This window comes from Nerophis lumbriciformis, linkage group LG31 (genome assembly GCF_033978685.3).
Source record: "Nerophis lumbriciformis linkage group LG31, RoL_Nlum_v2.1, whole genome shotgun sequence".
Classification (NCBI taxonomy): Eukaryota; Metazoa; Chordata; class Actinopteri; order Syngnathiformes; family Syngnathidae; genus Nerophis; species Nerophis lumbriciformis.
The window spans coordinates 5,046,654-5,059,093 of NC_084578.2; the positions used below are offsets into that span (position 1 = coordinate 5,046,654).

Genomic DNA, 12,440 nt, shown 5'->3' on the forward strand with positions numbered 1-12,440 from the left:
GAAGTTGGCAATTCCCCCTTCAAGACAAAAAAGTACTAAAAACAGTCACTTTTGCCTCTTTGAGCTGTAATTTGACCCCCTTAACATGCTTCAAAACTCACCAAACTGAACACACACATCAGGACTGGCTAAAACTGTGATCTAATGAAAAAACCTAACCCCAAATCTAAAAATTGTGCTGTACCGCAATTTTTTTTATAAAACGCAGAAAAAACTGCACCTCGGAAGAAAAAAATGACAAAACTGCCTGTAACTCCCACTGGGAAAGTCGGAGAGACATGAAACAAAAACCTCTATGTAGGTCTCACTTAGACCTACATTTCATAGATTGACAACCCTCAGCAAAAATCAACAGGATGTTTGCTATTCCCTCTTCAAAACAAATTTTTTTGTAAAAACCGGTCACCTTCCTTCAAAATCTATCTCCTCTGAGCGCGTTTGTCGTTTTGCCTTCAAACTAACACAGGAGAGAGATTGAACCCTTGTGATTAAAACTACAGAAGCGCGTTTTTCTAACTGCTCCGGTTTTGATTTTATGACCCTTCAAAGACCCGCTGCGCTGCTATTTTTTTAAGATGGCTGCTTAAAAGCAGGAAGTACCAACGGTAGGTACACTAGACAAAAGTCTTGGGTCACTTCAGACTAAAAGTAGACAAAAGTATTGGGACACTTATGACTATCACTGGACAAAAGTATTGGGACATTTAGGACTAGCACCTGCCAAATACGCGGGCCCGACCAATGCTGCTTGCAGCTTTAATTGTTATTGTTTTGGGTGGCTTTATTTAATATGTATAAATACGTGTATGTTAAAGACCTGTGTGCACCTACACTCCACTTTTTCATGCCTGCAGGAGAGCTCCCTAACGCTGCTGCAGGCCTCATTAAAAGGAGAACTGGAAGCAAGCCAGCAGCAATTAGAAAGCTCCAAAGTAAGACAGACTCTGTTGTAGTCTCCGCTCTTCACTGTGACAATGTTTTTTAACGCCGCCAATTAACGTGTGTGCGTTTCCGTGCAAGATGGAGGTGTGTGACTTGATGGCAGAGCGTCATCGTCTGCAGGAGCAGCTCAGGTCTGCGTTGGAGCAGCACCAAAGAGCCAGCAGCTGCCTCCAGCAACAAATACACAGTCTGCAGCAGGAGAGGGACATGGCAAAGGTACTGCTCATTTTGTGGATTTTAACTGTTTTTCCTCCTGCAGTGATGAAATAAAATGATTAGAATGCTTAAGAAGATAAGATGTAGTCCAGGGGCACATTCTAAAAATACTAAGAAAAAAGGAAGAAAAAAAAACGTGAAATAAAATAGCAAACTGGTGAAAAGGGTTGCAATTTTGACTCTAATAACAGAAAGCTGCCATGCAAGTTGTTGTTTTTTCTTTAATACTGTCATTGCTCAAAAAATAATAACAAATCAAAATCAATGTTGTTATGAACTATTGCCTTATTCAGGGATCCAATTAATTTACATCAAATATTCCACTTTTAAGTATTTTTTGGGGAAAATATTGCATATTTTGTGGAGGGGGGGGGGGTTCATATTAAAACAATGTTTTTGACAAAAATGGAATAAAACAGTGGTGGTTCCTCTCTTTAAGAAGGGGAACCGGAGGGTGTGCTCTAACTATCGTGGGATCACACTCCTCAGCCTTCCCGGTAAGGTCTATTCAGGTGTACTGGAGAGGAGGCTACGCCGGATAGTCGAACCTCGGATCCAGGAGGAACAGTGTGGTTTTCGTCCTGGTCGTGGAACTGTGGACCAGCTCTATACTCTGGGCAGGGTCCTTGAGGGTGCATTGGAGTTTGCCCAACCAGTCTACATGTGTTTTGTGGACTTAGAGAAGGCATTCGACCGTGTCCCTCGGGAAGTCCTTTGGGGAGTGCTCGGAGAGTATGGGGTATCGGACTGTCTGATTGTGGCAGTCCGCTCCCTGTATGATCAGTGTCAGAGCTTGGTCCGCATTGCCGGCAGTAAGTCGGACACGTTTCCAGTGAGGGTTGGACTCCGCCAAGGCTGCCCTTTGTCACCGATTCTGTTCATAACTTTTATGGACAGAATTTCTAGGCGCAGTCAAGGCGTTGAGGGGATCTGGTTTGGTGGCTGCGGGATTAGGTCTCTGCTTTTTGCAGATGATGTGGTCCTGATGGCTTCTTCTGGCCAAGATCTTCAGCTCTCGCTGGATCGGTTCGCAGCTGAGTGTGAAGCGACTGGGATGGGAATCAGCACCTCCAAATCCGAGTCCATGGTTCTCGCCCAGAAAAGGGTGGAGTGCCATCTCCGGGTTGGGGAGGAGATCTTGCCCCAAGTGGAGGAGTTCAAGTACCTCGGAGTCTTGTTCACGAGTGAGGGAAGAGTGGATGGTGAGATCGACAGGCGGATCGGTGCGGCGTCTTCAGTAATGCGGACGCTGTATCGATCCGTTGTGGTGAAGAAGGAGCTGAGCCGGAAGGCAAAGCTCTCAATTTACCGGTCGATCTACGTTCCCATCCTCACCTATGGTCATGAGCTTTGGGTTGTGACCGAAAGGACAAGATCACGGGTAGAAGCGGCCGAAATGAGTTTCCTCCGCCGGGTGGCGGGGCTCTCCCTTAGAGATAGGGTGAGAAGCTCTGCCATCCGGGGGGAGCTCAAAGTAAAGCCGCTGCTCCTCCACATGGAGAGGAGCCAGATGAGGTGGTTCGGGCATCTGGTCAGGATGCCACCCGAACGCCTCCCTAGGGAGGTGTTTAGGGCACGTCCGACCGGTAGGAGGCCGCGGGGAAGACCCAGGACACGTTGGGAAGACTATGTCTCCCGGCTGGCCTGGGAACGCCTCGGGGTCCCACAGGAAGAGCTGGACGAAGTGGCTGGGGAGAGGGAAGTGTGGGTTTCCCTGCTTAGGCTGCTGCCCCCGCGACCCGACCTCGGATAAGTGGAAGAAGATGGATGGATGGATGGATGGAATAAAACGGAAACAAAAAAACCCAAAGAAAAATAACTTATAATCGACAGAGAGGTTGATGTAGAGGCTTAAGCGTTGAAATTAAATAAATAAAAATGATTTTTTAAACTTTTATGATTGGGGCCCTTTTGGATCCCCAAAAAAATTTGTGTGACTTTTTTTTCTTTGAATCAAATCAAATCAAACTTTATTCATACAGTGCTTTTCATACCAACCCAAAAACCAGTGAAGTTGGCACGTTGTTTGATTCCTAAATAAACCATCTGGGTGTTGTTGATAAATGGCTAGTAGAGTTTTAACTTGCACTTACAGATGTAGCGACCAACTGTAGTTACTGACAGTGGTTTTCTGAAGTGTTCCTGGGTCCATGTGGTGATATCCTTTACACACTGACGTCGCTTGTTGATGCAGTACCGCCTGAGAGATGGAAGGTCGCGGCCTTGCCGCTTACGTGTAGTGATTTCTCCAGATTCTCTGAACCTTTTGATGGTATTACAGACCGTAGATGGTGAAATCCCTAAATTCCTTGCAATAGCTGGTTGAGAAATGTTGTATTTAAACTGTTGGGCAATTTGCTCAGGCATTTGTTGACAAAGTGGTGACCCTCGCCCCGTCCTTGTTTGTGAATGACTGAGCATTTCATGGAAGCTGCTTTTATACCCAATCATGGCACCCACCTGTTCCCAATTAGCCTGTTGACTTGTGGGATGTTCCAAATAAGTGTTTGATGAGCATTCTTCAACTTTCTCAGTCTTTTTTGGCCACTTGTGCCAGCTTTTTTGAAACATGTTGCAGGCATCAAATTCCAAATGAGCTAATATTTGCAAAAAATATCAACGTTTACCAGTTCGAACGTTACGTATCTTGTCTTTGCAGTCTATTCAATTGAATATAAGTTGAAACGGATTTGCAAATCATTGTATTCTGGTTTTATTTACCATTTACACAACGTGACAACTTCACTGCTTTTGGGTTTTGGACTTGCAGTGCAAACAATCAGCTGGGAAAAAATCTGATTTGGGCCACTTTGGCCGGCAGTGTAAACATAGTCTAAGTCAGGGGTCGGCAACCCAAAATGTTGAAAGAGCCATATTGGACCAAAAATACAAAAACAAATCTGTCTGGAGCCGCAAAAAAAATTAAAAGCCATATTACATACAGATAGTGTGTCATGAGATATAAATTGAATTAAGAGGACTTAAAGGAAACTAAATTACATCAAATATAGCTACAAATGAGGCATAATGATGCAATATGTACATATAGCTAGCCTAAATAGCATGTTAGCATCGATTAGCTTGCAGTCATGCTCTGACCAAATATGCCCGATTAGCACTCCACACAAGTCAATAACATCAACAAAACTCACCTTTGTGCATTCATGCACAACGTTAAAAGTTTGGTGGACAAAATGAGACAGAAAAATAAGTGGCATAAAACACATCCTAGAAAGTTATACATGTAAACAAACTACGGTGAGTTCAAGGACCGCCAGAATTAGTGGGACAAAACGGCGCTCGCCAAATACTCGAATCAGTGAAGCATGTTTAATACAAACAGTGTGCTTTATAACAATTGGGGAGGTTTGTGTCATGTTTGTCCTCCTACAGAAACCATATTAACACAAAAAATAAAAACATTTTCCCCTCATCTTTTTTCATACATTTTCGAAAAAGCTCCAGAGAGCCACTAGGGTGGCGCTAAAGAGCCGCATGTGGCTCTAGAGCCGCGGGTTGCCGACCCCCGGTCTAAGTTCTCCCCCAGAGCAGAAAATACTAGTATCATTAATACAAAGTATAAAAAGTTTGGGGCCCAACACGGACTCTTGGGGGACGCCACAATGTCCAACTGTGATGAACATCACCTATTTTTACAATTGCTAAGTTCTTATCATACTAGGAACATTTCGGTGAGCCTTAACAACGGAGATGACTTTACTGCCATGCTGTTCATTATTTTGTTTCTAGGCGGAACTGGTGACAATGACTGAAGAGTTTGAGGGCTATAAGGTGAGAGTGCACAATGTACTGAAGCAGCAGAAGAGCAAGCTCAACGGGCAGAACGACAGCAACGCCAGCAGGCTAGAAAGGTACTGAGAGTTGAGAAAAGAAACCACGACTGGATGCTTGAATTGCCATCTCAGTGGTATACACTTGATGTTATTGATGTTGTTTATTGCTTTTGTCCTTCCATTATCTGATGTTTTGGAGTCCATCCAGCACTTTTGGTATGACAGGTGCTACAGAAAGGACTAAAATTGGTGCGCTGTGTGTTTGCCAGAGAGCAGTTAACGTCTCAGGTGGACCAGCTGAGGTCCAGGCTGGCAGAGAACCAGAAGTCTCTCCAAAGCAGCACAGCAGATCTGCAGCAGCTGCAGAATGAACATGACACCCTGTTGGAACGACATAACCAAATCCTGCAGGAAAATGTCAGCAAGGAGGCGGAACTCCGGGAGAGGTGACGTCTGTTTGTTGGTTACATACCTGCCAACTACTCCGGTTTTCCCGTAATTAGTACGGTTTTCATCAACCTATTCCGGGTTACGGTTGCAGTGATAAAAAATACGTTTTTTCATTAATTAATTAATTAATTTTTATTTTTTTTTTAAGTTTTATTCACGAAATCGCGTAACAACAATGACAATCAACACTGCTTCCCGTAACTTCCTATCGAGCCATTCCGAATGCCGTGCGCGAGGCTATTTATAGCACCGCTGCCAAGCACGAGGCACCTGTTGCCCATTGTTTCCAAACGAGCGAACGATCATGGAATCAACCGGAGAAAAATCGCAAACGAGTCTTAAACCGAAAAGAAAACTGCAGTCATTCCGTGAAGAATATTCAAAAGCCTATCCGGGAATAATTATCCGTTCCAAAAAGGGTGAAAACTACGCGAATTGCACCTTGTGCAGACAAGATTTTTCGATCGGACACGGAGGAATTAGCGATGTAAAAGACCACGTTGGGACAAAAAAACACAAGTCTAATGCCGTTGCTAAATTTGGATTTTAGCCACAAAAAGGTAATGACACCAATGTTATCTATTGGAATTGTTTAGTACTGTTATACTGTTAAAAGTGTTTATACTTTTTATGCTTTCAAGTCCAAGTTGAAGAAATCTTGTTAAATGTTGACAGCATAACTACCAAAATAAAGAAGTATGTCCTTAATATTTTTGCAGTGCTATTTCTGTTGAAAAGTTAAAATGATTACATTAGAGATGTGATGTGCCACTTTTCAAGTGTCTGATGGCTTAAATTAATTTTCATTAATTTTTCATATTTTGAATTCTTTTGAAAGGCTTACAAAAAAACTACATTTGAATTGTAATTCCATGCTATTGACAGGACTATTAATTTTAATGAAGTTAGCTTACCATGTTTACAGTATGATAATTGTAATAGAAATGTGAATTTTAGGCACAGAATATTTTTTACAATTGAACAAGGCAGTAGATTATACAAGCTTGGACAGAAAGTTAATAATGACACCAATTTTTTTTTTTATGGAATTGTTTAGTACTCTTTTACCATTGGTTTACTGTAAAAAGTGTTTATACTGTTTATACTTTCAATTAACAAATTGAAGTCTTGTGAAAGGTTGACAGGATAACTGGCATTAACTGTCAAAATAATTTCAAACTATTGAAGTTCGCTTACAGAACATAAACATGTCAATCAACCCATATGATTTTTGCTGTAATATTTTTGTTTTGAAAAGTCACTGTGACTGATAGAAAAGTGATGGTTTTAGCAACATTTTAACCTGTCTGAATGCTAATAATCATTTTGCGTCGGGGGGCGAAGGAACCCCCCACCAGGACTTTGTCCTGGACCTACCGGGGCCTGCGGCCCCTGGACAATGGCTACTAGGTTTTTCTGATTTCAAAAGTTGGCAGGTATGTGGTTAACTCTGGAAAAATAACATACAGTACAGTCATGTTGACATACGTTAAAGGGGAACTGCACTTTTTGTCTATCAGTCACAACCTTTATGTAAGACAAGAACACTTCAAGTTTTTCTTTTATGCATTCTAATTCCTTAAAGGAGAACATTATCACCAGACCTATGTAAGCGTCAATATATACCTTGATGTTGCAGAAAAAAGACCACATATTTTTTTAACCGATTTCCGAACTCTAAATGGGTGAATTTTGGCGAATTAAACGCCTTTCTATTATTCCCTCTCGGAGCGATGACGTCACAACGTGGCGTCACATCGGGAAGTAATCCGCCATTTTCTCAAACACCGAGTCAAATCAGCTCTGTTATTTTCCGTTTTTCCGACTGTTTTCCGTACCTTGGAGACATCATGCCTCGTCGGTGTGTTGTCGGAGGGTGTAACAACACGAACAGGGACGGATTCAAGTTGCACCAGTGGCCCAAAGATGCGAAAGTGGCAAGAAATTGGACGGAATTTGTTCAAAATACGAAGCTGTGGGGAAAGCTGACGAAATGGTCAGTCGTTTGTTCCGCACACTTTACCGACGAAAGCTATGCTACGACAGAGATGGCAAGAATGTGTGGATATCCTGCGACACTCAAAGCAGATGCTGACATCAACTCCAAAAGTGGACGGATCAGCTTTCAGGAAAAGAGAGCGGATGAGGGTATGTCTACAGAATATATTAATTGATGAAAACTTTATTCATTACTCGCGGTTTTACGTCAATTATTATACATAAACTGTGTTTACCAATAATTTAGCTTAAAAACATTTATTTTTTTCAATCATTCGAGTACATTCGGGTAGTCTTGTGTAATGCAGTATTTTGTGTCTATTTAGGTATGGTTAACCTGAGTGCTGAAATCGTGGAAAAATATATGTTCTTAGCGCGCCTGAAATGGGCTGTCTGCACTCTCAAAGTGCATGTTGTTGCCAAATGTATTTCATATGCTGTAAACCTAGTTCATCGTTGTTAGTTTCCTTTAATGCCAAACAAACACATACCAATCGTTGGTTAGAAGGCGATCGCCGAATTCGTCCTCGCTTTCTCCCGTGTTGCTGGCTGTCGTGTCGTTTTCGTCGGTTTCGCTTGCATACGGTTCAAACCGATATGGCTCAATAGCTTCAGTTTCTTCTTCAATTTCGTTTTCGCTACCTGCCTCCACACTACAACCATCCGTTTCAATACATGCGTAATCTGTTGAATCGCTTAAGCCGCTGAAATCCGAGTCTGAATCCGAGCTAATGTCGCTATAGCTTGCTGTTCTATGCGCCATGTTTGTTTGTATCGGCATCACTATGTGACGTCCAGAGGTGGGTAGTAACGCGCTACATTTACTCCGTTACATCTACTTGAGTAACTTTTGGGATAAATTGTACTTCTAAGAGTAGTTTTAATGCAACATACTTTTACTTTTACTTAAGTATATTTATAGAGAAGGAACGCTACTTTTACTCCGCTACTTTTATCTACATTCAGCTCGCCACTCGCTACTAATTTTTATCGATCTGTTAATGCACGCTTTGTTTGTTTTGGTCTGTCAGACAGACCTTCATAGTGCCTGCCTTACTGGTGACGTTTCACTTCGTTCCACCAATCAGATGCAGTCACTGGTGACGTTGGACCAATCAAACAAAGCCAGGTGGTCACATGACCTGACTTAAACAAGTTGAAAAACTTACCATTTAGTGGTCAAGTGTACGGAATATGTACTGTACTGTGCAATCTACTAATACAAGTTTCAATCAATCAATCAAAAGTGTGAAGGAAAAAAGATACTTTTTTATTTCAACCGTACATCCCGTCAAAAGCCTAAAGACTGACTGCACAGTTCCTGTCTTCACAATAAAAGTGCCGCTCCATCGCGCCTGCGCTTTCAAAACAAGAGTCTCCGAAAGCCAGCGCAAACAAGCTAGCAAGTTAAGGAGTTTGACGCCAATATATTTATTGTAAAGTGTATAAAAACGAATATGGAAGCTGGACAAATAAGATGCCAAAAACCCACCACTTTCATGTGGTATTAGACAGAAAGGAGGAACTTTTCTTCTCCTCCATTTGAAAACGTGGACGTTATCATCACTACTGTCTGATTACAATCAACGCAAGTCATCAGAATCAGGTAATACACCAACTTATATTCTAGTCTTCATGAAAGAAAGGAATCTATATGTTAAACATGCATGTATATTCATTAAAACATCTTTAACATGTAAACAAAAACAGCAAAATAAATACATATAAATTATATACTGTATATATCGATGTATATATCAATGTATATATATATATATATATATATATATATATATATATATGTGTGTATGTTACTCATCAGTTACTCAGTACTTGAGTAGTTTTTTCACAACATACTTTTTACTTTTACTCAAGTAAATATTTGGGTGACTACTCATTACTTTTACTTGAGTAATAAATCTCTAAAGTAACAGTACTCTTACTTGAGTACAATTTCTGGCTACTCTACCCACCTCTGGTGACGTCACAGGAAAATTGACGGGTGTATATAACGATGGTTAAAATCAGGCACTTTGAAGCTTTTTTTAGGGATATTGCGTGATGGGTAAAATTTTGAAAAAAACTTCGAAAAATAAAATAAGCCACTGGGAACTGATTTTTAATGGTTTTAACCCTTCTGAAATTGTGATAATGTTCCCCTTTAAAGCAGGGGTGTCAAACGTACTTGTTCTTGTCTTACATAAGAATTGTGCATAATAGATCAAATTCCAAAAAAGGCGCAGTTCCCTTTCAACTGTTTCTTGTTTTGTCTACTTCACTTTGATTGGTTGTCACAGTCTTGTGTTCCAGAAATGTGACGTTCGGTAACAAGTCGAGTCTTTTGAACGATTCTTTTAAGTGAACAATGAGAACCGATTCGCCATTCATTTGAGAGCCGTTTTCATGTACATACAGATGCAGTGTCAGACTGGCAACTGGAATAGAATATTAGTCAGGCTCAAAGAAAACATAGCATTTGGATTCACTTTTTAAATATTTTTACTTTAAATTGTTTTTATTCATTTATTTTATCCACTTTTCTAGTTAATTGTTCTGATATGTAAAGTAATTTCAAGATTTTGTAAATGTTTATTTACTTATCTTAATTGTTTCCCATTGGTGTCTGTAGCGCGGCAGTAAAACGGCTGATCTAACAAAACAGAAGACATGGTCATGGACCCACTAGCTGGGGAAGCTAGCTCTCCACTCTGCTAAACCAGGGGTCGGCAACCCGCGGCTCTAGAGCCGCATGCGGCTCTTTAGCGCCGCCCTAGTGGCTCTCTGGAGCTTTTTAAAAAATGTATGAAAAAGGAAAAAGATGAGGGGAAAAAAAATCTATTTCTTGTTTTAATATGGTTTCTGTAGGAGGACAAACATGACACAAGCCTCCCTAATTGTTACAAAGCACACTGTTTATATTAAACATGCTTCACTGATTCCAGTATTTGGCGAGCGCCGTTTTGTCCTACTAATTTTGGCGGTCCTTGAACTCACCGTAGTTTGTTTACATGTATAACTTTCTCCAACTTTATAGGACGTGTTTTATGCCACTTCTTTTTCTGTCTCATTTTGTCCACCAAACTTTCCAGAGGTGAGTTTTGTTGATGTTATTGACTTGTGTGGTCACTGCATGACTGCAAGCTAATCGATGCTAGCATGCTATTTAGGCTAGCTATATGTACATATTGCATCATTATGCCTCATTTGTAGCTATATTTGAGGTCATTTAGTTTCCTTTAAGTCCTCTTAATTCAATTTATATCTCATGACACACTATCTGTATGTAATATGGCTTTTAATTTTTTGCCGCTCCAGACAGATTTGTTTTTGTATTTTTGGTCCAATATGGCTCTTTCAACATTTTGGGTTGCCGACCCCTGTGCTAAACAGACTCAATAACTCCACGGTGACGTTTTGGTGAATTTACGAAACTGAAACAATACAAAAAGAATAGTTAATAATACTAACAGACACTGGTAAGCGTGTTCGCATATTAGCTAATGCTAACGATGCTTGCTTCATTACATTACGATAGCACGTACAAATATGCATGAAAACACTACTCCAGACATCACACACGGGAGGGTTTAGTAAGTAAGAATTGTTTTAGTTATATTGTAAAAGTTAAAAACATTGCTTGGAGTGATGAATGAAGAATCCATACGAGTAGAAACGCTATGGACGATTGCAAGACAGACCGGCACACTTGTACTTCCGGTTCAAAACTTTAAACACAAACAATAACACACAATTTCAATGCTTTATGAAAACTATTTGCATTGTGGCCGTCAGCGAAGAAAAAGCTATTAATTAGCCGCACCGTTTTATAAGCGTGGGGAAAAAGTAGCGGCTTATAGTCTGAAATTTACGGTATAATAATGAGTAGGGGTGCACAATAACGTTGCGGTTCTTATTCATCCCGATACTAAAATGATTCAAAATGTTCAAAAATTGGTTTAAAATTTTTTTTTTTATTAGAGATTTCTTAAAGGGGAACTGCAGTTTTTTGGAATGTTGTGTATCATTCACAGTCCTTATGTGTTTTTTTATGCATTCTAACTAGAGATATCCAATAATATCGGCAGTCCGATATTATCGGCCGATAAATGCTTTAAAATGTAATATCGTAAATTATCGGTATCGGTTTCAAAAAGTAAAATGTATGACTTTTTAAAACACCGCTGTGTACACGGACGTAGGGAGAAGTACAAAGCGCCAATAAACCTTAAAGGCACTGCCTTTGCATGCCGGCCCAATCACATAATATCTACGGCTTTTCACACACACAAGTGAATGCGATGCATACTTGGTCAACAGCCATACAGGTCATGTCAAGTCTTGATCTTGTGAGTTTGCTTTTCCAGGATGCAACGGAAAGTTGGCACGGGCGAGACGGGAATTAAGGTACATGATTTATTTATTAACTATAAATACAAAAAAAAGGATCAAACAAAAGGTGCGCACAGTGGCGGAGAATAAACTATGAACAATTAAACAAAACTTGCAAACTATGGCTTGAATAAAGAAAACTTACTTGGCATGGACAAAAAAAGAGCAGCGTGAACATGGACATGAAAAAATGGACAGAGCATAAATGTGGTGTGAGGTCGTCAGGACGAACAACAGAAAATGAATGAACTTAAATACTATGGACATGATTAGTGAAAGCAGGTGCGTGACTCAAAACGTGAAACAGGTGCGTGACGTGACAGGTGAAAACTAATGGTTGCTATGGTGACAAACAAGAGTGCACAATGAGTCCAAACGTGGAACAGGTGAAACTAATGGGGTAATCATGGAAACAAGACAAGGGAGTGAAAAGACAGAAACTAAAGAGTCCTATAACTAAACAAAAACATGACTTAACACAAAACATGATTACACAGACATGACAGGTCACACTGAGGGTGGCCGTATAAACAACTTTAACACTGTTACAAATATGCGCCACACTGTGAACCCACACCAAACAAGAATGACAAACACATTTCGGGGGGAACATCCGCACCGTAACACAACATAAACACAACAGAACAAATA

General features: G+C 40.5%; 1 protein-coding gene across 1 annotated transcript in view; it reads left to right on the forward strand.

Annotated features, from left to right (window-relative positions):
* LOC133574055 (GRIP and coiled-coil domain-containing protein 2) overlaps positions 1 to 12,440 on the forward strand; it is a 95,510-nt gene that overhangs the window by 45,040 nt on the left and 38,030 nt on the right. The window contains exons 16-19 of the mRNA XM_061926078.2: positions 855 to 932; positions 1,021 to 1,158; positions 4,909 to 5,030; positions 5,222 to 5,398. Coding sequence (XP_061782062.1) covers positions 855 to 932; positions 1,021 to 1,158; positions 4,909 to 5,030; positions 5,222 to 5,398 — 515 coding nt within the window. The remainder of the gene's footprint in view (positions 1 to 854; positions 933 to 1,020; positions 1,159 to 4,908; positions 5,031 to 5,221; positions 5,399 to 12,440) is intronic.